Consider the following 23,758-nt stretch of genomic DNA (forward strand, 5'->3'; position numbering starts at 1 on the left):
TTCATTCATTGTGCTTTCAATTTTCATTGTTGTCACAATTCTGTGATCAAAACTGTTTTTCGCCGCTGTCTGTTGATATAATAATTAGATCATTATCTAGAATTACATAGTAAAACGTGATACGTTTCCTGTTTACAGTTTAATTGTGGAAACTTATTCTTAATATACCTATTATAAATAATGTCAGGTGAGTAAAAATATTTGTTAAAATGATTTCGATTTACAACTGTACCAATTTTTTTCTTTATATTTTATCCTTCCAGGTAGAAGAGATAGATCACGGTCACCTAATAGGATAAATCATAATGGTCGCACCAAAGATAGTAATCAAGATGCAAAAAATGTAGATATGTCGAACGTTATGAATCCCATGATGATGCCAAATATGTATACCCAAGGTACTAGTAATTCTTACTAATCATTCCATTTGCTTATTGAAAAAAAAATATTTTTTCTATAATGACATGAAATGTATAATAATAATCATTATCATCTCAATTAATCCTTATCTATTGGTATTTTACTGTAGGTAACATGATGATGGGTGGAATGTTCAATATGATGATGCCTAATGCCATGATGGCGGGTGGCATGATGCCCACTACCGGAATGGAAATGATGACAAATGCAGGAATGGAAATGATGCCCCAACAAACTATGGATATGCAGGCTATGGCAACACCAGCTATTAGTAACACAGCCGCAAATATGGATATGAGCATGATGAGCGGAGTCATGATGGATCCCACAATGATGGCCATGTATCCTAATATGGGTCCGGAAGCTATGCAGGAAAAGAAAGAAATTACACTCAAGCATTGCAAGTTAACACCACCCGAGCCTGGTGCTCCTCAACCACCTAAGAGAGGTCGACCTCCTGGGTGCAGAACAATCTTTGTTGGTGGGCTGCCTGATAAAATACGCGAAAGTACAGTTAGGGATATATTTGAACGCTATGGTAGAATCCAGATATTGCGTTTGTCAAAGAAAAACTTTTGCCACATTCGTTTTGATAGAGAAAGTTGTGTGGATGCAGCAATGGTGATATCTGGTTATCGCATCAAGTTATTGAGTAAAGATAAAGATGACAAGGAAGATGATGATGATTCTCACGCGACAAATGGGTGGCTGCATGTTGATTATGCATTGGTAAGAATTATTTGCAGTCTTTTTAAGTAACAATTTTACAACATTGTTTCTAGTTTGCTGTAAAACTTTGGAACAACATTGATTGTTATTAATTTTTTTCTTATCATTAAATTTTGTAATGTAATCTAATGTTATCTTATTATTCAAATTCAAGTGTTGTTTCATGTATTCATTGTAAATTTTGAATTATTTTAGAGTCGAGATGATCAGAATGAATATGAAAGACGTCAGCGTCAGGCTCTGAGGATGCAGCAGCAGCAAATGCAGCAGCTGACGGCACAACAAGAGGCAATTGCTAATAGTCATTCTATAAACTACCCTCGATCACCGTCGCCACTGAGGATTCAACCATTTTCAAATGCAGCTATAGTGCAATTGGCAGAGAAAATTAAAAGTGAAGAACAGTTTTCTGCAACTTTACCTGTAAGATTTAGTTTTAACTTTTATTGTAACGGATATTCATTCTAGAAAATCAATCAATTAACAATCAATAACTAAACTTTCATTTTTTTATTGTGTAAGCATTTCAATTTTCAAACGTAATTTTGCAGACACTAGTCTCCTGGCTGGAACGCGGTGAATGCTCCAAGAAAAATTCAAACCAGTTCTACTCAATGTTGCAAGCTACGAATTCGCATATTCGTCGGCTCTTCAATGAGAAAATGCAAGCCGAAGAAGAACTTACTGAATGTAAAGAAAGGGTTAAGAATCATATACAACTTGTCATCGAACAACGTAAGTCTTTATCTATTGCAGTTACATATTTTGTCTCTCTCTTTACCCAATGGTCAATGAACTCAGTCCGTCTCCTCCCAATTTTATAATGATATTTTACAGTCAACAGTGATAAAATTAATGGAAAGGTAAGAACCAATGGGATTTGTGAATATATAATTTTATGTCATCTGTTTTGTGTAATACTTGGTGAGAACAGTAATGTTTTAAAGTGACATTAAATTAAATATTCACATGAAACTGCTCAAGTCTCTCAATGAGTTAAAAATGAAGTGCATTATGATATATAAGAGTTATTCAATTTGTGTAAGCAATATTGGTCAATCAATATTTACATAAAAAAATTTTTAAAATAAATAACTATTATGGTGGGTTAGAACCAATGTTACATTTAGCATAACTCTTATATTGTAAAATAGGCAAGAATATCCAAACATCATTTTCTGAAAATGAAGTTAATAATCTTATCTGCCCTATGTTGTAAGATCTCAAATCTGTATTACAAAAACTACTTTAACTCTAAACCTCTCATATGCTGACACCTTCAAGCCAGCGTTAATGCTCTCAACATGTTACTATGAAAATGGTTTACGACAATATAATGTGTAAGTTATTGCTGCTTTGACATGAATAAATTGTGTCAAATTAATTTATGTAGCATGTCAGACTATTTGAGGACTATCTCAGATCACAGTTAACCATACCAAAAGATAACAACTTGCAAAAATAAAATATATGTATTTAAGCCTTTGAAATTCCAGTTCATGTTTTTATCATTAAATCAATGTTTAACACGTATTTCATGATAAACAATAGTTATTTGCATTTAGTTTTGGTAATTTGAATAATTCAAAAAATGGTTGTCTTTTGGTGCGGTGAGCTATGTCTCGGACACATTGCTCTGTGTCGGCGCCATTGGGTCCACGGGCATCAGTGAGACAGTGCAGTAGGCGAGTAGGCGAGTAGGCGTGTAGGTAGTGGTAGAGGCGGTGTTTGTGAGCAAAGTGGACGCCGAGTCTGGGCCGCCGGTCGCGTTCGCCACGGTACGTTTCTCGGGCGTGCTACAATGCTGCTAACATGTTTTTGTGAACCTCAGTCGAACAGGTGGCGAAAGTGTTTAACGCGGCCACTCACCAGCGCGTGTGGGACCATTTCACGAAACCACAGCGTAAAAACATCGAGACATGGCAAAAAATGACACAGGTATGTTGGCCGATACGATACGAGGTTCGGACACGTTGTGTTTTTATTCACATATGTGGTACAATTTGACACTTATCATTCATTATGTTCCGTATTTGTGCATGAGACATGTAACTTTATCAAGTTTAATGTGTACATAATCATCAAAATTGAAAGCGATATTTATTGTAAAGTTTTTTACCCGAGAGGATGGACGGTAAGTTTACTGGAAATGGTTCAAGAAAAGTATACAGCAGACGAAAATATTTATTTGATATTTATTCATATTAATATGCCCTTTTAGAGGGCATCCTTTAGCAAATTAGTTACTATTTAATCTTTTATATCTGTAAACTTCTTTCCAAATTTCGTTATCTTTTTTCATATCAGATAGTTTTACCATTTTTATTTTGAGCTTTGGAAATTTAAAATCCCTTTTATATTGACAACGAAAATTGTTTTATTTTTTACTCAACAAAAATTATAACTGCATACTGACATTTACATGAACACCTGCCTGCTTTTATGCCTTAACTCTTGCTATTATGTAGCAAAAAGTTAGCATATTAAGCTGGTTTGACAATGTGCATGGCAAATATTACAAAAGTTATTTTTTTAGGAATTTCATGCTCTTAAAGAGGAGTTTAATGAAAAATTCTATGGAGAAGAAAATGAATACAACGGATGTTCAAACAGAAGTTTATATCCTGACATTAACAATGAAGAAATACAGCAACTTAAGGTACTGTTTCAGTTCTGCATAATACCTTAATTTTAATTTTTTTTTTAAACCTATATTTTAAATAGGTACTAATCTTTTACAGAAAGAAAACGAAAGTCTGCAGTTCCAACTAGAAGCATACAAAAATGAAGTAGATGTGATAAAAGCTGATGCACAAAAAGAAATGGAGAAATTTAAAGCTCAATTTATTGCGAGACAAGCCTTGAAGGGAACCTTTGCTGAGAAAAATGTAATTATTTCTATAATAGTTCATTTGTAGCACTTCATGTAATATTTTGGTATCATAACTCATAAGCCATTTAAAATAAATTGTTTTAAGTTTTTTCTCTATGGAAATGTTTCAGTTTTCACCGTTTAATCAAGGCAAGGCAAGGCATGTTTAAAACTTAGAATTTGCCATTAGTTACAAATTATATTCCCTGACCTTGTGTCTTCATATGTTATGACTATAACTATCTAAAAATGAAATATGTATTAAGAAATTCTTTTTACAGACAGACAGACATTTAATTGCGAAATATATATTTTTTTAAAGAAACATATGAAAAAAATGTTGTGTGGTTTTATGAAACCACGGTAAAAGTGAATCTTAGGCACAAAATCTCGTATTTGTACGATAATGACTCCGAACACTGCTTTATACCTACTCGGCAGCCGACCGTCACGCGACATGCGCTACACAGACAAAAAAGTTTGAGACGATGTAATAAAAGTTTCACTTTAATAATATCAATAAATTGACTACATTGTTGCAGCCACCGTTACCATCGCCGGTGGTAAAGCCGCCTCCTCCGCCGCCGCTACCTGAAGATGTTGAGGCTAAAGTCAAACCTGATGTCGATGCAGTGTGCGGTGAAGCGAAACTTATTGGTGTTATGTCGGCGTTTTTGCAGGTATATATCTTAATATATATAAATCTCGTGTCACAATGTTTGTCCTCAATGGACTCCTAAACCACTTAACCGATTATAATAAAATTCGCACACCATGTGCAGTTCGATCCAACTTGAGAGATATGATAGTTTAAACATGTAGGTACCACGGGCGAAGCTGGGGCGAACCACTAGTAGGTTATAAGTGTATTCCAAAATAATTGATTTTTTTATTTCACAAATTTTTGATAATATTGTCAAACTCACTGTGACAAGTACGTTGTTCCCTTTGTTCTTACCAAGTTTTAAATATAATTATCTCACAAACACTTGTTAAAAACATCCCATTTTAGTGATAACCACTTATTAAAACTATCAGCTGTTGTGAATTATAACAATCGTTCATAACATTCCATATTCCAAAGTGTACTGTCGTCGTGTTCTTATCTATAATACGTCATCGTCGCTGCGAGCGCTTGCCGGGACTACAAACCTTCGGCATGGATAACATAATATGTAAACGTTGTGATGAAAATGTTTTAGACGGTGCGATATGCTCACTGTGCCAAGTTACTTACCACTATTACTGTGTGAGCTTAACGGAGGTAGGTTGGCGAAGGCTCGGAAATAGACAATCATCCTGGATGTGCCCAGAATGTAGAAAGAGCCCGCTTCAAGTAGGCATGACTTCCAAAAACTGTACCTCACAGGATGATACTACGCCCTATCGTGTACAATTAACTAGAATTGAAGAGATGCTCGCACCCCTAACATCCTTGCCAGGGCATGTTGAACAGTTACGGCTTGAATTAAATGATTTAACATCTAAGTTTAATGCGAATGTTATTGAAGAAGTTTACACCCGATTGGCCGATATCGACCAAAAATTGAGCGTTGTGGAATCCTTAAAGGATGAATTAAAAAGATCTAAAGCTCAGATTGCCAGCTTGGGTAATCAAATCCAGACCATTCATTCTGATATTGCAAAAAAAGACACCATTATATCTAATTTGGAAAAAAAAGTATCGGTCATAACTACTGAACACCAACGTTCACAACAGAAAACGCGTTTTCTAAATATAGAAGTTGTCGGCGTTCCTGAAAAATCTAACGAAAATTTAATCGATTTACTTCTTCGTCTATCAACTATACTTGGCTCTAATCTAGGTAAAGACGATATCGAGTTTATCACAAGAGTACATTCTATTCGTCAAAAACCAGGCCAACCTAAGAAAATTATTGCCAAACTCAAAGACCGAAGATGTAAGGATGACCTATTAGCCAATTTCAGGAAACATAACAAACAAAATGGTCTTACTTCATGCGACCTTGGCTTCACTGAGAATTCGATGAAGATTTTTGTCAACGAACACCTCACAATTGCCAATAAAATTCTCTTTTTTTTTTTTTTTTTTTTTTTTTTTATTGCAACCCCGGCAATGGAGCAGGCGACCCACTTGATGGTAGGTGATAGTCGCCGCCCATGACAGTTCACAACATTAGGGAACGTATTGCCGGTTTTGAGGTGGAAGAAGGCTTTTAAGGTGGGTGTAGGCTTTTTTCTTGAAGGTTCCCATGTCATATTGGTTGGGGAACACGGAAGGTGGTAGTTTGTTCCACAAGAGTGTGGTTCTAAGCAGGAAATGCCGTGCAAAACGCACAGTTGACGAATGCCATGCATCGAGATGGTGACGATGATATTTTTGTTTGTGCCGAGCGGTGCGGTGATGGAATTGTGCAGGTGGTATCAGTGCAAATAGTTCCTCAGAACACTCTCCGTTGTAAATGCGATAAAATACGCATAGAGACGCAACATCACGCCTCAAAGCCAATGGATCGAGCCGATCGGTTAGCTCAGGAAGGTCGACAATGCGGCAGGCACGACGCTGAAGGCGGTCAAAGGGAAGTAATTGATACTCGGGTGCTCCAGCCCACAAGTGAGAACAGTACTCCATGTGTGGCCGAACTTGTGCCTTGTAAAGTAGCAGGCGATGAGCTGGCGTGAAGTACTGTCTCGCTTTTGCGAGCACCCCGAGATTCTTTGAGGCTAATTTAGCCTTGTCTTCCAAATGACCGCGAAATTGTACGTCACTCGCAATGTCGACACCGAGAATTCCGATGCTAGGCGTGGCTTTGAGCGGAGTATTCTGGAACTTAGGGAGCACTGCAAAAGGCTTCTTCTTAGCTGAAAATGCGCAAACTTGTGTCTTTGAGGGGTTAAACTGTACAAGATTGTTTTGGCCCCATATTGAGACTTCTTCAAGGGATTTCTCAATTTTAGACACAAGTTTCTTTCGATGCTCGTCCACTTGCTCCTGAGAGAGATTTGCAAGACCGGTATATGCGGCGTCGCCCGTGCTATCGTCGGCATAACAATGTATGTCACGTATTTGTAACATATCATTGATATGTAAAAGGAATAGCGTAGGCGACAGCACGCAGCCCTGTGGAACACCAGCATTCACAGGCAAGGACTCTGAGCATGATCCGTCGACAACGACCTTAATGCTTCGTGCCTTGAGAAAGCTGGCGATCCATGTGCAAAGTCTCTCAGGGAGTCCGTATGAAGGCAGTTTGGAGAGGAGCCCCTTGTGCCACACCCGGTCGAAAGCTTTGGCCACGTCTAAACTAACTGCCATGGCTTCCCCCTTACTCTCAATTGCAGATGCCCATCGATGGGTCAGATAAACCAGAAGATCACCAGCCGAACGACTGTGACGGAAACCGTACTGATGGTCACTTAACAACTGGTGATCCTCTAGATACTGTAACACCTGGGAATTTATGATGGATTCCATCACTTTTGAGAGCAAGGAGGTAACCGCGATCGGCCTATAGTTTTTGGGGTCTGAGCGCGTACCTTTCTTGGGTATAGGGTGTACCAGGGCGGTTTTCCAAGTGCTTGGGACTATACTGGAGTTGTACGAGCATCGAAACAAACGCGTAAGAACTGGAGCCAGTTCTGGAGCACAGGTTTTCAGAACTATTGCAGGGATTCCGTCTGGCCCATTCGACTTATGAATGTCAAGTGATAGAAGGGCTCTACGCACAGCACGTTGCGTGAACTTCACGTCAGCCATCTTGCTGCTGCAGTATGGGATGGTAGGTGGTGCTTTTCCTTTATCATCCAAAGTCGAATTCGACGCAAAGAGTGAGGCCAACGTATCGGCTTTCTCGTTTGCGGTGTGGGCCAGGGTGTCGTCATCCCTACGTAAAGATGGGAAGGATGATTTGCAAAAGTTCCCTTGGATAGCTTTGGCAAGTGACCAAAAGGCACGTGTACCTGAAGGGTAGCGTGCTAATCTCTCGCCAGTTCTCTTGATGAACTCTGCCTTGGCCTTTTGAATGCTCTTCTTGTATTGTCGGGAGGCAGCATTAAACCTTTTTTTTAGATCCTTTGCGTTATGGTCCTTTTTTGCTGTGGCTTCTGCCCAGGCCTGAAAACATTCCTGTTTAAAACGGGATGCCGTTTTACAGGGCTGCCCAAACCAGGGCTGAGACCTGCCGCCAACGGGTACCACAGAGTAAGGAATATATAGTTCCATACCCTGTGTGACCACATCAGCGACAGAGTCAGCGCAAGTGTCAACATCCTCGGACACAAAGCAAATCTGACACCATGGGTAAGACGCAAAGAATGTACGCATGCCGTCCCAATCTGCAGATCTATAATGCCAGACACGACGGAAACTTGCAGGTCTTGACCGAGATTTGTTTACGACAGGCACGGTGCACCGCACCAGGCAGTGATCGGACGACCCAAGTGGAGCTTCAACTGAGACATGGTAGTCGTCTGGATGAGAGGTGAGTAAAAGGTCTAAAAGAGATGGTGTTTGGTCCTCCACGTCGGGAATCCTCGTGGGTACAGATACAAGCTGAGATAGGCCGTAGGACAACGCAAAGCTATGAAAAGTTCTACCCGCATGATCTGTGGTTCTTGATCTTAACCAATCGGAATGGTGGGCATTGAAATCGCCGAGGACCACTGTTGTGTTTAACTCTTTATTATAATGAACAAGTGACATTACATTTTTATAAAGTATATCCAAGTACCCACATTATAATAATTAATATTACATACAACATCTTCCCCTTTCAATAAGATATAACACAAGGATAATAAAATAATTTGCTGACGAACGATACTAATTTTACAATGAACCTTATATATACACTTAAGCAATAGAGTACATTCATTACAGTAAGTTTAGCTAAACAATCAATTAGTTTGCAATAATCTATATCTATCCATTAGTGCAAAACATAACATCATGTATGATGATATTCTATAGACATTAATTATAAATCATCTCAGCTAGTAACATTAAACAAAATTTAATGATAGCCATTCAATCATAAATTTAACACATTACTCGCACTTAACCTATAAATACTTTAACACAAAAGCCAAACAATAGTAGAACATTCGATATACACATATTCCTATACTACATCATCCGATACTATTTTTTTTTTTTTTTTTTTTTTTTTATTGTTACATATTAAACTAAAACATTAATTACATATATAGTTAATAAAGAAATCTGTCTGGAGGACGCACTACTCTTCCAGAACGAGTACAATAAAATTTTGTATTTTGCGACACCTCAGTAGGAGAAGAATTAATCTTGTTATTTTGGACATAACTTTCATCAAAATCATCATAATCGCCGATAGGACGCCTATAATCAGGTTTCTTACTTTTATTTAAAACAGGCTCGTTCTGATCGACGCCAGTCTTAATAATTTGCTGCCTATTCCTCCTATACCGTGCGCCGTCCGGCGTGCGCACCCAGTACGATCGCGGCTCCGCGGCCGGACCCTCCACGCGCGCCGGCACCCAGCGGCTGTGACTCATTCCCTGCCCATCACGAATACGTACAAAATCATTGTTATTTAACGGCTTTAATTTTCGCGTATGCTGATTGTAGAACGAGCTCGATTTTTTAGTTTTTTCTGCACGTTTTATTGCTACTTTCCCTCTGGAAGGAAGTTTCGGTCTTAAAAGATTCGAACAAACAGGTAGCCTAGTATTTAAACGCCTACCCATCAAAAGCTGAGCCGATGAATAAATCTCTCCTGATATAGGCGTATTTCTAAAATTTAATAAAGCTAGATACGGATCTGTGCCGTCCTGTTCGGCTTTAATTAATAATTTTTTAACAGTTTGTACGTTACGTTCGGCTAAACCATTAGATCGGGGATAATAAGGCGAACTCGTTACATGTCGAAATCCCCAAGCCTCACTGAAATTCTTAAACTCCCCAGATGTAAACTGCAGACCGTTGTCCGAAATTAACCGCTTCGGGATACCGTGACGAGAAAACATATCCTTTAACTGTTTAATTACCGAACCGGAGGTAATATCTCTCAATGAAGCGACCTCCACGTATTTCGAATAGTAGTCTACGACCAAAATGAAATATTTATTTTTAATCTGAAAAATGTCAGCGGCTAGCACTTCCCACGGAGTGTCCGGTTGCGGGTGCGGCAGCAGCGGCTCGCGCGGCTGCTCGGCGCGGTGCTGTGCGCACACGCCGCAGCGCCGCACGGCCCGCTCGATGTCCGCCGACATGCCCGGCCACCACATCACGTCGCGAGCTCGGTTTTTACACTTATCGATACCTAGATGGCCCTCGTGAATTCTATTAATCATTTCTTTTCTAAGACTCGTTGGTATAATTACTCTGTGATTTTTGAACGCTATATTTTTAATAACGTGAAATTCATCTCTTATATCCCAATACACCTTCGCGCTTCCATCTAACAACGCCTTCGTGTGAGGCCAACCAGTTTTATAATAATCCATCGCTTTGCAGAGCCCCACATCCTTCCTAGTCTCATTCTCCACTAACTTCAGTTTTTCATCACTGAAACCGGTATTTTGAATAATAAGATTCACATGTCCTTCCACATCCTTTTGAATTTTATCTTCAGTACTATGTAAATTATCTAATTTAGTTCTCGACAATGTGTCCGCTATAAACATGAGTTTGCCTGGAACATAACATACATTTAACGAATATCGTTGTAATTTTAATAACAGTCTTTGCAACCTAATAGGTATATCATTCAGTGGTTTTTTGAAAATAGATTCTAAAGGTTTGTGATCGCTTTCCACTATAACGTTAGTATGTCCATAAACAAATTGATGGAATTTCGAACACCCATATACTATCGCCAACATCTCCTTCTCTATTTGCGCCCAGCGACTCTCGGCAGGTGTTAAAGCGCGCGCCGCGAACGCCACGGGCCGCCCCTCTTGCAGCAAACACGCTCCGAGACCGAACGCACTCGCATCGACGGAGACGGTAACTTGTTTATTTGGATCATAAAATCTCAAAGAAGGCGCATTCATTAAGGACGTTTTAATTTTATTATAAGCTTTAGTATGTATTTCGTGCCAATCGAATTGTACATTATTTTTTAGTAATGATCTCAACGGTTCCACTAATTTAGCATAATTAGGAATAAATCGAGATACATAATTGGACATCCCTAAAAACCTCTCTAACTCTTTTCTGTTTACAGGTATACTCATGTCTCTTATTACACGAATTCTATCTGGATCCGGCTTAATCCCATTTGAATTAAAAATATGCCCTAGGAATTTAACTTCTCTCACCCCAAATTTACATTTATCCCGGTTGAACCTTACCCCATTTGCCACAGCACACTGCAGCACCTTATGTAACCGCTCGTCATGCTCCTCTTTTGTCTTACCGTACACCAACACATCGTCGACGTACGTTTCAACGCCTTCACATGCAAACAATCTATGCATTACACTATGAAAAACCTCACACGCACTACTAATTCCGAAAGGCAATCGTAAAAATCTATATCTCCCGAAAGGTGTTGCAAAAGTACATAGCTTAGAACTATCATAATCCAATTTTAACATATAAAATCCTTTACTAGCGTCCAAAACGGAAAAATAATTAGCTCCAGACAAATTTGCAATTATTTCATCAAGCGTAGGCAATTGAAAATGACATCTTTTAATTGCCTCATTTAAAAACTTAGGGTCTAAACATATGCGTAATTTACCATCCGGTTTTTCCACTAATACTATATTTGACACCCAATCGGTGGGTTCACTAACAGGCATTATAATGTTAAGCTGTTGTAAGCGATTGAGCTCCTCCTTTAACTTAGGTCTTAATTTAATAGGTATTTTTCTTGCACTCCGTACTACGGGAGGAACCCTCTCGTCTACAATAATTCTATGAAAACCTGGTAATTCTCCTATTCCTTCAAACACAGATTTATATTGCACGAAAAAGTCTATATTACAATTTTTTATCTCATTAATTCTCATAATCATATTTAATTTGACACAAGCATCTCTCGATAACAAGTTACTGCAATTTAGATTTAAAACAAATATTTTTTCATGTATTTTTAAAGACTTATATGTAATCGAGGCCATAAAGTAACCAATAACACTTAATTTATTTTTACTCACCTCTTTAAGAATTACATTAGTTTTCAATAAATCTCTTTTACTAAATCCTGAGGATAAATAGCTAGACAATGACATTACACAAACATCGGCTCCACTATCTAACTTAAACATCACCGCTTTGCCATTTACATAAACATAATCGAACCAAGCGTGTCCGTCTATCGTGTTTATTTCAATACCGTTTATTATATATTCCTCACCTGAACCCTCTGACGGCGGGGTCGAACGATTCACTTCGCGTAACGATACCGCACTATACCTACAACACTTTGCAAAATGTCCACGTTTATCACATCTATAACAACTTACGTTAAAAGCGGGACACTTATTATATTGATGCATACGATCACAATAGGCGCACTTCGGACGCGTACGCCGCACCTGATGACCTTGATGCTGCGGCGCGGCAAGCGCGCGCTGCGGCCGCGCCGGCCAGGCGGGCCCGTGCCAGCCGCCGCTCGCCCTCGCTCGCGCGCCGCGCGAACTCACCGCCTCCACCTCGACGTCACGACCGACCATTGAACGCGCACTCCTCACTTCATTCATACAACTCGATGAACTTCCCGGAATTTGTGTATCAATTACAATTTTATTAGCAGGCGGCGCGGGCGCGTCGACTCGGCCCGCTTGATGACACGCAGCCTCCGCCGCTCGACACCACGATTCTGCGTCATTCAATTCCAAATCCTTTTTTCTTAAAAGACGCTCCCTTAACTGTGCATCTCGTATTCCTCGTATTAACTGCGTTAAAATGAGGCTATCTCTTAGTTGCCCAAATGAACACACTTTACTTTGTATTTTTAAACGTGCAAAATAACATTCGAAAGATTCATCTGCGTTTTGATAACACTCGAAAAACAAATGACGCTCGTAATTAATATTCTTCTTCGGGTCTAAACGTTCTTGAAACTTCAAACATAATACGTCATATTTGTTAATCTCACTACTTTGAAAATCGAGTTCTTCATATATTTCACGTCCACATTTACCAATTGAATGTAAAAATAAAGCACACTTCTCACGTCCAGGGGCATTTTCTCTTCCAGATGCAATTAAATACCAATCAAAACATTTCTTCCAATCTCGCCAATTCTCCGCCATATTGCCATGACTTAACATTGCCGCTGGCTGTTGTATCGCATTATTGATGCAACTTAAATCTTTATCACTCTTTGCCATGTTCACAAATACTTATTAACTTTTTTAATGAACAATATCTCATTTGTATATACTAATTATTCACTTAATTTGCAATTATTTTCACACCTGACACCATGTTGTGTTTAACTCTTTATTATAATGAACAAGTGACATTACATTTTTATAAAGTATATCCAAGTACCCACATTATAATAATTAATATTACATACAACAGCGATATAACATATTTCGGCGGAGGGAATCTTTTGCAGTATATCATCGATCGTATCTTGCATGTGCTCGGTGAGGCGATCGGTTTCGGCATTTCCGCTATGACTCCTGTAAAGGCATGCGTAAATACGGGGGTGATCGCCGCAGTCTACGCGAAGCCATAGTATAGACAGGTTGCCTCCAAGAATGCCAAGGCGACGGCAACAGATATCCTCTCGAGCGTAGACGCAAACTCCGGCACGCGGTAAGAATAAATGTTCCAGCGTGTAGCCCGGGTAGTTTAAGTAAGATGTATCAGCAGGAGAGGAGATCTGCGTTTCCGTCAAAAAGAGTAAAGCCGGCTTAGCCGTCTCGAGATGTTGATGAACGGAATTTAGATTTGAATGAAGTCCCCTAATGTTGCAAAAGTCCACAGATAGTAATGTGGAAGGGGTCGCCGATAAAGGCTTACCTTTTATGCCTGTGGCTGTATTGAAAAGCGGAATTTTGCCCCCCCCAGAGTACGCGGGGCAGCCTGAGCGATAACACTCAGAGAGGGATTCTCCAGCATCGGTGATGCTAGTACCCTCCTGGGGTAGTTCTATATTTAATCCCGCTGCCATATTGTTTGTTTGAAGGGGGTAGGGATGGGGTGGAATTATAGGGATGGGAGGGATAAAGAAGGGAATTTTGATGGGAAGAAAGGAGAGGAGTGGGAAGGATAGGGAGAGGGATAAGGAGGGGATACGGGCCTCCGGCCCCCCCACTCACCGTACGAAACACAGTAGTAGCTACTATTTCACGCCGGTTTTCTGTGGGGGTGTGGTACCTTCCCCGGTGCGAGCTGGCCCAATTCCTGCCGAAGCGTGCTCGACTACCACTAAATAAATAAATTCTCTTAAATAATTGCAAACTGCGCGCAAAGGAACGTAACATTAAATTTGTTTGGGTGAAGAACTGCACTATTAACATGCGCCGTAACGCAAAATCACCACCAAAAGCAATTACATCGGAAGAAAACTTGTTGGATTTTTTAGGGTCGCTTTAATAGTTACATATTATTCACTATTATGGTTTCAAAAACTTGTTATATTGGTAAGACGTACCCATACATATTTAAATTATAATCATCTAAATAACACTACAATATTACACTTCAAAACTTCATCCATAATTTTTGTTTGCTTTAATTTTAAAATTTTCATTATCTATACATATAATAAAATCGTAGGAAAGTCAAAACTGTACATTGAATATTTTTTTAAAAGAATACATAATCCATGATCTATAATCGATATAGAAGCCAAAAATATAGTTTTTAGAATTTTTGTCTGTTTGTCTGTTTGTCTGTTTGTCTGTTTGTCTGTATGTTTGTCCGAGCTAATCTCGAAAAGTACTGCATAGATTGACTTCAAATTTTGCATGAATATTACTAACAGGTCGTGTGAGGTTTTTTTAAACATATTATCATGCTATCACCTCCGGGGGAGGAGCTGTGAACCTTTACTTTTCTTACGTATTCCGTGTACTACGACAGCGTACAATCTAAAGACTCATGTTTAAATGTTGTTTTTGAGTAAGCCATGCTATTATCTAGCTTTACACTATAAAAACTACGTCATTTACGTAATTTGGGCAGAGAAACTGTTTAATGAATCTTTGTACTATAAAGACAAATTTGATTCAGCGCCATCTATGAGATTTCGTAAAAATCAAATCAATTTACATGTTAACACTACTGAACACAATGTTAAAAATTAATAATTTAAATATAATTATGTTATTTATTTATTTAACTCTTTAACCCATAATAAATCTTCCCTTCCCTATAAGGTGCGCTTATATAATTCGTGTGAATATACTACATTTTTAAAAGTGAGGGTAGATGTATATTATTTTAAGTCAAACTAGACACCATTACAGTTAATCTAATATTGATTGTGTTCATTGGTTACATTTTTAAAAATCTTCGTGTTTTAATAATTCGATCACGAGGCGGGACTCTAATACAAAAAGGTTAGTTCGTTGATAATTATTATTCCTTCATCATTTACATGTTGTTAGTAAAAATATACTTTGACTGTTAATACTTTTGTTCAGTATTTATCTGGTAATTAATATATTTTCATGTCGTATACCTAATTATAAACATAAGTGTGATGTGAAACTAGCTGGATTTATTTTTACATACTCACAGTCTTATATTTTGTGTTAATGTTAAAATAGTATTAATAGTGTAAATCATAATATTTTTTCAAAGTTAAAAATATTTCCTTTTTTCTGATGGTGTTGCCATCGCATTAAACCGCGCTGTCGTTTCGTTCACAAAAAGTCATGTTATTAGGACCGAATATGTAGCCGCCTCAACTTACGGAAACGAGAGTAACCTGCGTTGTCTGTTAGTTATTATATAGTCGAATTTAACGTTACATGGAAATTGGAATCTAAATATATGTATACCTATTTATATTAAATCTGTAGAGGTCAATTCTGCACATGAAATATATTTCCTAAATAACTATCACGAGGTGATTAGAGATCGACATCGACGTCAAAAATGTTTGTCCGTCTGTCTGTCTGTATAACCGTTATAGAAACAAAAACTACTCGACGGATTTAAACGAAACTTGGTACAATTATTTTTCATATTCGTGAGCAGAGCAGCAACTCCATTTTTAAGCTTTCGTCGCGTGTGCGTTCTTAATGCGTGTATCTTAATGGTTAAAGCTACACAGAAATCAAGTATGAAAGAAATGTTCTCCATATTATATAAAAAATATCTCCCGACATCAAAAATGTCTATCTTTTATGGTTGAGCTTAGGAGTTCAAAGCTTTCTGATTATATTTGTCTACTAGCTGTCCCCGCGACTTCGTTCGCGTGGAATAGTGACTATGGGACCTATGACCATGGGCTCAGGGTGGGGCAACAATAAAAAATCATTTTTATTTTCATGCTCCCACTCCCGCGCCCACTCGCACTCCCACGCCATATGCCACGTTCAGTCCCAATCCCACGCCCACGCCCACTCCCCTTCACAATTAGTACCTACCAGATCAAAGCCAGGGTAAGCGCCCCACCCAGCCCCACCGTGGCTATGCCCATGCTGAATTACTACTTAACATACAATTATTGAGTAAATACGTACAACCATACTGTACTGTTGTACTACCATAAATAATTAAAAGAATTGTTATTAAAATTTCTTACTAAACTGAGCTAAAAAACTTACGTACCAAATTATTAAAGAAAATCAAGAAATGAAATGCCTAACCTATACCAAATAGTTACTACATATTGTAATTAAAAATTATGATTAGTATATAATATCGAAAATCAAAAAAGAAATGCCTAACTAATTCTACGTAAAATTTCTTTTAAATTATGTCATATTATTTTTTAGGAACCAGGGGGGGGAGAGGAGCAAATTCTATTTCCTTCCTTTCTTAAACGGATGTTTTTAATAATCTATGGTGTAGCCAGTAGCCACTGATCAGCTTAATCGATACTCAGTTTTTATCAAATCCAGAAACAAATCCAAATTAGATCTTTCCTGTCTCACGCACGTAACTAAAGGCTGAAGAGAGAGAGAGCACGTAACTAAACCGTTTAGACGAAGAAAAGTGTATAGAAAAAGGAATAAATAATTTCATAAACTTCCCGACGATCTTTAAAAATAAATTATAACTTTCATTTTTTTCATTCCCACTTTTACCCCTATGTAGGTATAATAAGTGGATGAACCAATTTTGATACACTTTATCTAAGAACCAGCGTCGGAAAATATTCTGCCTATCAAAAAAAAACCGCATCTAATTCGGTTTACCTGTTAGCCAGCTACGGTGCCATAGACAGACACACACACACACACAGAAATACATAGCGGTCAAACACATAACACCAGTCTTTTTGCGTCGGGGGTTAAAAATATAATACGACATAATTTAAAGGACATTTTATGTGGAAAATTTACCTATACACCAGGGTAGATAATTTTTGAAACAAAAAAAAAATCGCAGTAGGATGAAACCCATTAGAAAAAGATATGATAAAAATGTAAGGAAAAATAAATTACGGTCAATCGGAGTTCGGGAAGTGGGAGGGGGGGAGCTTTTAAGAGAAAAAAATGGTTTCTCTCGATTTCTCGATAATAATAACACCTGCTAATTTTTTTCTACATAATATTTTAATTGTACAGACATCACTTTTCCACAATTTTATTATATGTATTGATGATGATGATTGAGATTATAACACTCTTAGTCCGTTTTAATTTTTATTCACCCGCATCAGTGCCACCTAAAAAATCTTTATATATCGAAATTCGAGCAAAGTTAAGAAAATGAGAAATAAGAGTTCTCAAGGATCGTTAGAGATAAGAGGCTTACTATTGACCGAAAACAACATGTGTTATGCCGAACCTGAAACCGCTTCACAACGAGAATTGCGGCTCACAGCTGACCGCGAACGGCATGTACTATCCTGTGAGACCGAAACCTTCACTGAGGGTATATATAACGTCTCACAGCTGATCGCAAATGGCATATTGTACTATCCCGTGAGACCGAAACCCTCACTGAGAGGGAATTACGTCTCACAGCTGATCACGATCGTCATATTTTATCTCGAGAATTCTGAAACTTTTACTCAATATGAAGACCGTTTGACAAATAATAGGGTGCACCATAATATTATTCGATCTCTCGAAGATGAACATGAACATAAGCAATGACTAGAGTAGGGACGCGAATATTACCATTATTTGAGACAAGAACGATTAATAAGTTTGTTTAATGAAAGATTAAGAATTGAAACTATTGGTCTCTTTAAACGGACGAATAGCGAGAGGCCCGTCTTATTGCAGACAGATTTCGACATAGTCTTAATGACTTAGAGGTAAACATAGAAGATCAATCTACAAATTCGGTGGTGTGGTCCGACAAAATAATATAAAAGTGGGTTTGCTTATAACCTCACAATCGATTACAGATCATCTTCTGTATAGGCGATATTAACGTAGTATGTTCTTTTTGTAATGCTTTAAAGTGGAGTAAGGAGTCGGCTTTCGTTTGAAGATACGCCGGAACCTTTGAAATCACTACTTTTAAGTTTTAGAGGAACATGTGCAATCTAAACAGTTCTTAGACAATATTAGCTCTTATAGTATTGCGTTTTAAATGATCCTTTGGTGCTCAACAATTATCAGATGCTCCTTTCATTCTTACTTTTAAGATACAAGGTCAAGTTTATCATTTGATAGGATCCCTTTTGCCTGAAGGCCAACCTAAGTTTCTTTAAATATATTTTGTATTCGACTACGACGAATAATCGAATACAAGAAATCAATATTTCTCGAATTTAAAACTGAACTCATTTCACAATTTTAGAACATGTTAATTCATCAGGTTAATCCGTATATATGCGTTTTAAATCGATATTAGAAGCTTTTCCTCAAGATGGTGATATTAATATAAAATTGGTATAAATGCCGATAGACGGAAGTCTATCAGCACTCAGGAATTCCCTGAGGGTGTTATAACGCCCAGGCCGCAGTATTACAATTTTTCCTACAGTAGGGCGACGAATGTATTTTCGCATAGCAACGGAGGGGAACTCGTGTGGGGTAAAGTGACGCGGGCCACGTACCACAAACATGTTTAGTTTGTGGTACCGAGCGCGAAAGAAAGTCATCGTGTTTTTAGTAAAGTTACTATGTAAACTAACGTAATTTATTACTTAGGTACATATTCTATAATGGTGCGCTCAAACTGTTAATCTACATTTAATTTAGATTATTATTTTAATTACTAAGAAATGTAGAATTTAAATCACATTCATTCATGTTTTCCTCAGATATTCGATGTCTATGATTTTCGATGATTTTAAGATTTTCTTATCAGAGTATTCAATTTTAATGTAGTTAAATTTTATAAGAGACAATTAAGAACATTCAAAAATAAAGTGTCACGTATTTTTTTTAAACGACGAATGACGAAAAACGACCGAATCGCGGACGAAGTCGCGGGCAACAGCTAGTATTTAATAAATTACTCCAGAATACCAAAGGTTTAGTATCTCTAAACATCTATGCTTACTGCGTTAATATTACAAAGTACCCGCAAAACTACAACTTTTTTGCTTATAAGAAACGTAATAATGATCCGATAATTGTTCATTTCAATTTTATAGTTAAAAGATACGAATTGTTTTATATTATAATATTTTGTGCAACCGTGACTCAAGATCTAAATTTACATCATCAACAATCATTTTATCCACTTCACAATTTAGTACAATGGAAGGCTTAAATACACTAAACATTTATTATCAAAATGCCCGCGGTTTGCGCACAAAATTACATTCACTATATAAAAACATTGAAAGCAGTAGTTACGACATAATAATCATTACTGAAAGTTGGCTTTGTGACGGTATTCTGGATTCTGAAATATGCAATAACAACTATGATGTATTTAGGTTTGACCGTAAGCACAAAAAAAGGGGCGGAGGTGTGTTGATATGCGTTAAAAAAATTCTTGCGGCATTTTGTCACAATATAAACTGCCCACAACTTGAGAGTGTATGGCTTACAATTCCTAAATCTTCTTTTAATGTCAAGTCTCGCTATAACAGCAGCGACCTACATATTATAGGTGTTTATATTCCACCTAACTCTGACGCTCCACAGCTACTTAGAGATTTTGATAATTCTTTGAAAATATTTCATAGTAAAACGTTAAACGACAAATTTTTGGTAACCGGTGACTTTAATCTTCCATTTATTAGTTGGTACAGAGACTTTAGTTTTAATTGTACAAAACAATGTAATACAGAACTTTCAGATTCTGCCTTAAACTTATTAGGTACATTTAATTTATTAGGTTTAAAACAATATAATTTATATCAAAATAGCTGTGGTAATATCTTGGACCTTCTGTTATCAAATATACATTTATATTGTAATATCTGTCATGGACCCCTCGTAAATGTTGATCAATATCATAGCCCTTTAGAATTTGTTATTAAAGATTTATATATAAAACCACTTCAAACTAAAGGCCAAGTTATAAAAAAGTACTTTAAGGGCGATTATGATAATATAAACTGTAAGCTGAAAACCATTGACTGGCATAGTCTCTTGCACTCGGGTTCTGTTAATGATGCCGTCGATAAATTTTATGATATTGTTTATTCTATTATTGAATCGTATGTACCAACTGTAAAGCTTTCATCACGTTACAGGTATCCTAAATGGTATACACCTGCACTTATAAATTTAATTAAGGAAAAATCTAAAATACATGCAAAATGGAAACGCTTTAAAAATCCTCGCGACTATAGTTCCTTTTCTTTGCTAAGAACCCGAGTTAAAAAGTTACAGTCAGAATGTTATGATAAATATATATCCCGTTGTCAAAGTAGTATTAAAACGTCACCTAAAGAATTCTGGACTTATGTTAAAAACAAACGCTCTAATCACGGCATTCCCCAAAACATGTCTTATAAAGGCTGCTTATTGACTAATGGTCAAGACATCTGTAATTCTTTTAACGAATTCTTTGAAAGCGTATTTCAGCAATCTGATCAGTCCACCCCTATTTTTTCTAAGGAGGCCGATATCTCCGATAATCTCAATTACATTGAAGTCAATGAGAAACTTCTTCAAAAACTGTTGAAACAGTTAGATCCACAGAAAGGCGCTGGTACGGATGGAATACCTTCAATTTTCATAAAGAAATGTGCAACTGGTTTGATGACTCCTTTGCTAATACTTTTTAAACGTTCTTTCTCAGATGGTATCTTTCCGAGTCGATGGAAGGAAGCACAAATAGTTCCAATTCATAAAAGTAAATCAAAATTGGACATAACAAATTACAGAGGTATATCTATTCTTAATGTATTAGGTAAAATTTTGGAACGTATCGCTTATGATAACATATATTATTTAGCATTAAAATGTATCCCTCATAATCATCATGGTTTCATTAAATCACGTAGCGTTACATTCAACCTTCTTGAATTTACTCATTCTATCAATATAGATTTAGATGACAAGTCTCAAGTCGACGTCATCTATACTGATTTCGAGAAGGCATTCGATCGGGTCGACCATAATATATTGTTGACGAAACTTTATGCCATCGGTATCAGAGGAAACCTCCTTAGATGGATTGAATCATACATAAAGAATCGTCATCAAGCTACAGTTATCGGTGGATTCCGATCAAACTTTATTAGAGTAACATCCGGTGTACCGCAGGGTTCGCATCTCGGCCCCTTATTATATAACGTATTTCTTTACGATTTATCTGATTGTTTTCTTGATTCCAAGTTCCTTGTATTTGCAGACGATAAAAAACTTTACAAAAAAATCAACAGTCTAGAAGACTGTATTAAGCTGCAAGGCGATCTCGATCGACTGTACACACAACTATTACAAAACTAATAAAATATCTATTAATATAAACAAATGCCAATTAATTACTTTTACCCGGAAAAAAAAGGGTGTCATTAATTTCAATTACAAGCTAAACAATGTATCACTCGAAAGAACAACACAGGTTAGAGACTTGGGTGTTATTCATGACATTAAACTTACGCATAACGATCATGTTGAATTTATTATACAAAAAGCGTACAAAAATTTAGGTTTCATACTTCGGACTTGTGATGCATTCACAGATATCTTATGTTTAAAAGTGCTGTATTTTTCGTATGTGCGAAGCGTACTAGAATTTGCGAGTCCGATCTGGCGTCCCTCTTATCGCTGTTATATTGACCGCTTGGAAAATATTCAAAAAATATTTATTAGGAAACTTAATTTTATATCGAAGACCTCTTGTGCTAATTACCTTGAAGGATGCTCTCTCCAAAGGATCAATACACTCGAACAACGGAGAGATATTATCGACATGATGCTGCTTTACGACATAATGCGTAATAGACTGGACTGTCCAAATATTCTCGGTAATATATCACTACAAGCACCGTCATTACGAACAAGGCATTGCCAACTATTAAAGGTTCCCCTCACTTCAACCAAACACCTGCAAAATTCTACACTCTTCCGTCTACCTGATATTTACAACAAGAAATTTTCAAGTGTTGACATATTTCATCTCTCCCGTAACAGTTTTAAAAAAGCAGTAACAGACATCACCAATTCAATAATTTCTTAGTTTACCATACACAATCTCACCACACTACACCATTATACACTACACACACTCACACATCCATACCAAACATTCTATAATGGGTACGTTTTCCTCTTTTTTGTATACCATGTCCAAAAAAAAAAAATATATATATTAATTTTTTCCACTTTGTCATTGTTATAATTAATGTTAAACTACTGTCACATTAATTGTCTTATTATTGGTATTCCTTTTTATTGGCGTATTGTTTTGTTAAAGTTAATTATAAATATTGTAATACAAATAGCTGTAAGGAATCTATGTATGTAAAAAAAAAATAAAAAAAAAAAAAATTATTTCTTTTTGTGCTTATCTTCAGAAGGCAATTTTTTGTGCATATAGCCAAGGCACAAAAATTGTATTAATTCTCGTCTTTAGATTTTTTCCTTGTCGCTCATCTTTTAAAATTATAACAACTATACATATAATCGAATCGAACTATATTTTTCTATTGTAGTTATTGGCAAAATAAATATCAAAAATAAACATTACATTTAATAATTACCAAGGCTAAATAGTTTCATTTTACTAATTATTTTGAACAAAATTCCTTCAGGTACATCCACAAGGCGCGAGTCTAGACTACGTAGTATCGTACGTACGAGCGATGTTCCCGCAAATATCTCAAGCGACGATACACAATGTTCTTCAGAAGTTTGTGGAAGTTTTCCAAAAAACTACAAGCGGGGTTGGCGCGAATATCGAACATAGATGGAAGTTTGTAGCTTTTGAGGATTAATATATCGATTATCGAGAAAAGACGTCTTTAATATCATGTTTAGCTTTAAGATGCCGATCAATTTAGGTTATTGGAATAAATATCGTGACTGTATTTTGGTTTTTTATTTATATTCTTATACTTATCCTTTTTATCTTGCACTTATTTGGCTACTTATACGGGGGAAGGGCTAATGGAATCTGACTTAGTTGAAGTTAAGAAGTAAAAAGTAAAAACCATTTTCCTTTAACTTTTTATTTAACTAAATAATCTGAATTATTTTAAGTGTGTTCTAAGTATTCAGTCATTATTTATAGACAAATTGTAAGGACAAGTTTAGTAATGG

The 23,758-nt window shown here is 36.9% G+C and overlaps 1 protein-coding gene across 1 annotated transcript; it reads left to right on the forward strand.

Annotated features, from left to right (window-relative positions):
- LOC149904075 (ecto-NOX disulfide-thiol exchanger 1-like) lies at positions 1–23,526 on the forward strand. The gene is made up of 10 exons (XM_090107825.1): positions 1–187; positions 264–398; positions 530–1,149; positions 1,345–1,572; positions 1,701–1,884; positions 2,981–3,087; positions 3,686–3,808; positions 3,891–4,037; positions 4,564–4,701; positions 23,251–23,526. Exons 1-10 carry the CDS (start codon positions 181–183, stop codon positions 23,431–23,433), a joined length of 1,872 nt encoding a protein of 623 aa, XP_089963951.1. The 5' UTR covers positions 1–180; the 3' UTR covers positions 23,434–23,526.
- The last annotated feature ends 232 nt before the right edge of the window (positions 23,527–23,758 follow it).

This window comes from Colias eurytheme, chromosome 12 (genome assembly GCF_061535395.1).
Source record: "Colias eurytheme isolate Ceu_HAF_F1 chromosome 12, ilColEury1 Martin Lab GWU primary, whole genome shotgun sequence".
NCBI lineage: Eukaryota > Metazoa > Arthropoda > Insecta > Lepidoptera > Pieridae > Colias > Colias eurytheme.

Excerpts from the sequence above, each read along its gene's own strand:
- LOC149904075 (XM_090107825.1), top strand. Across the intron at positions 4,038-4,563 it reads GAACCTTTGCTGAGAAAAAT|CCACCGTTACCATCGCCGGT; the intron begins GTAATTATTTCT and ends ACATTGTTGCAG. Across the intron at positions 4,702-23,250 it reads TTATGTCGGCGTTTTTGCAG|GTACATCCACAAGGCGCGAG; the intron begins GTATATATCTTA and ends AAATTCCTTCAG.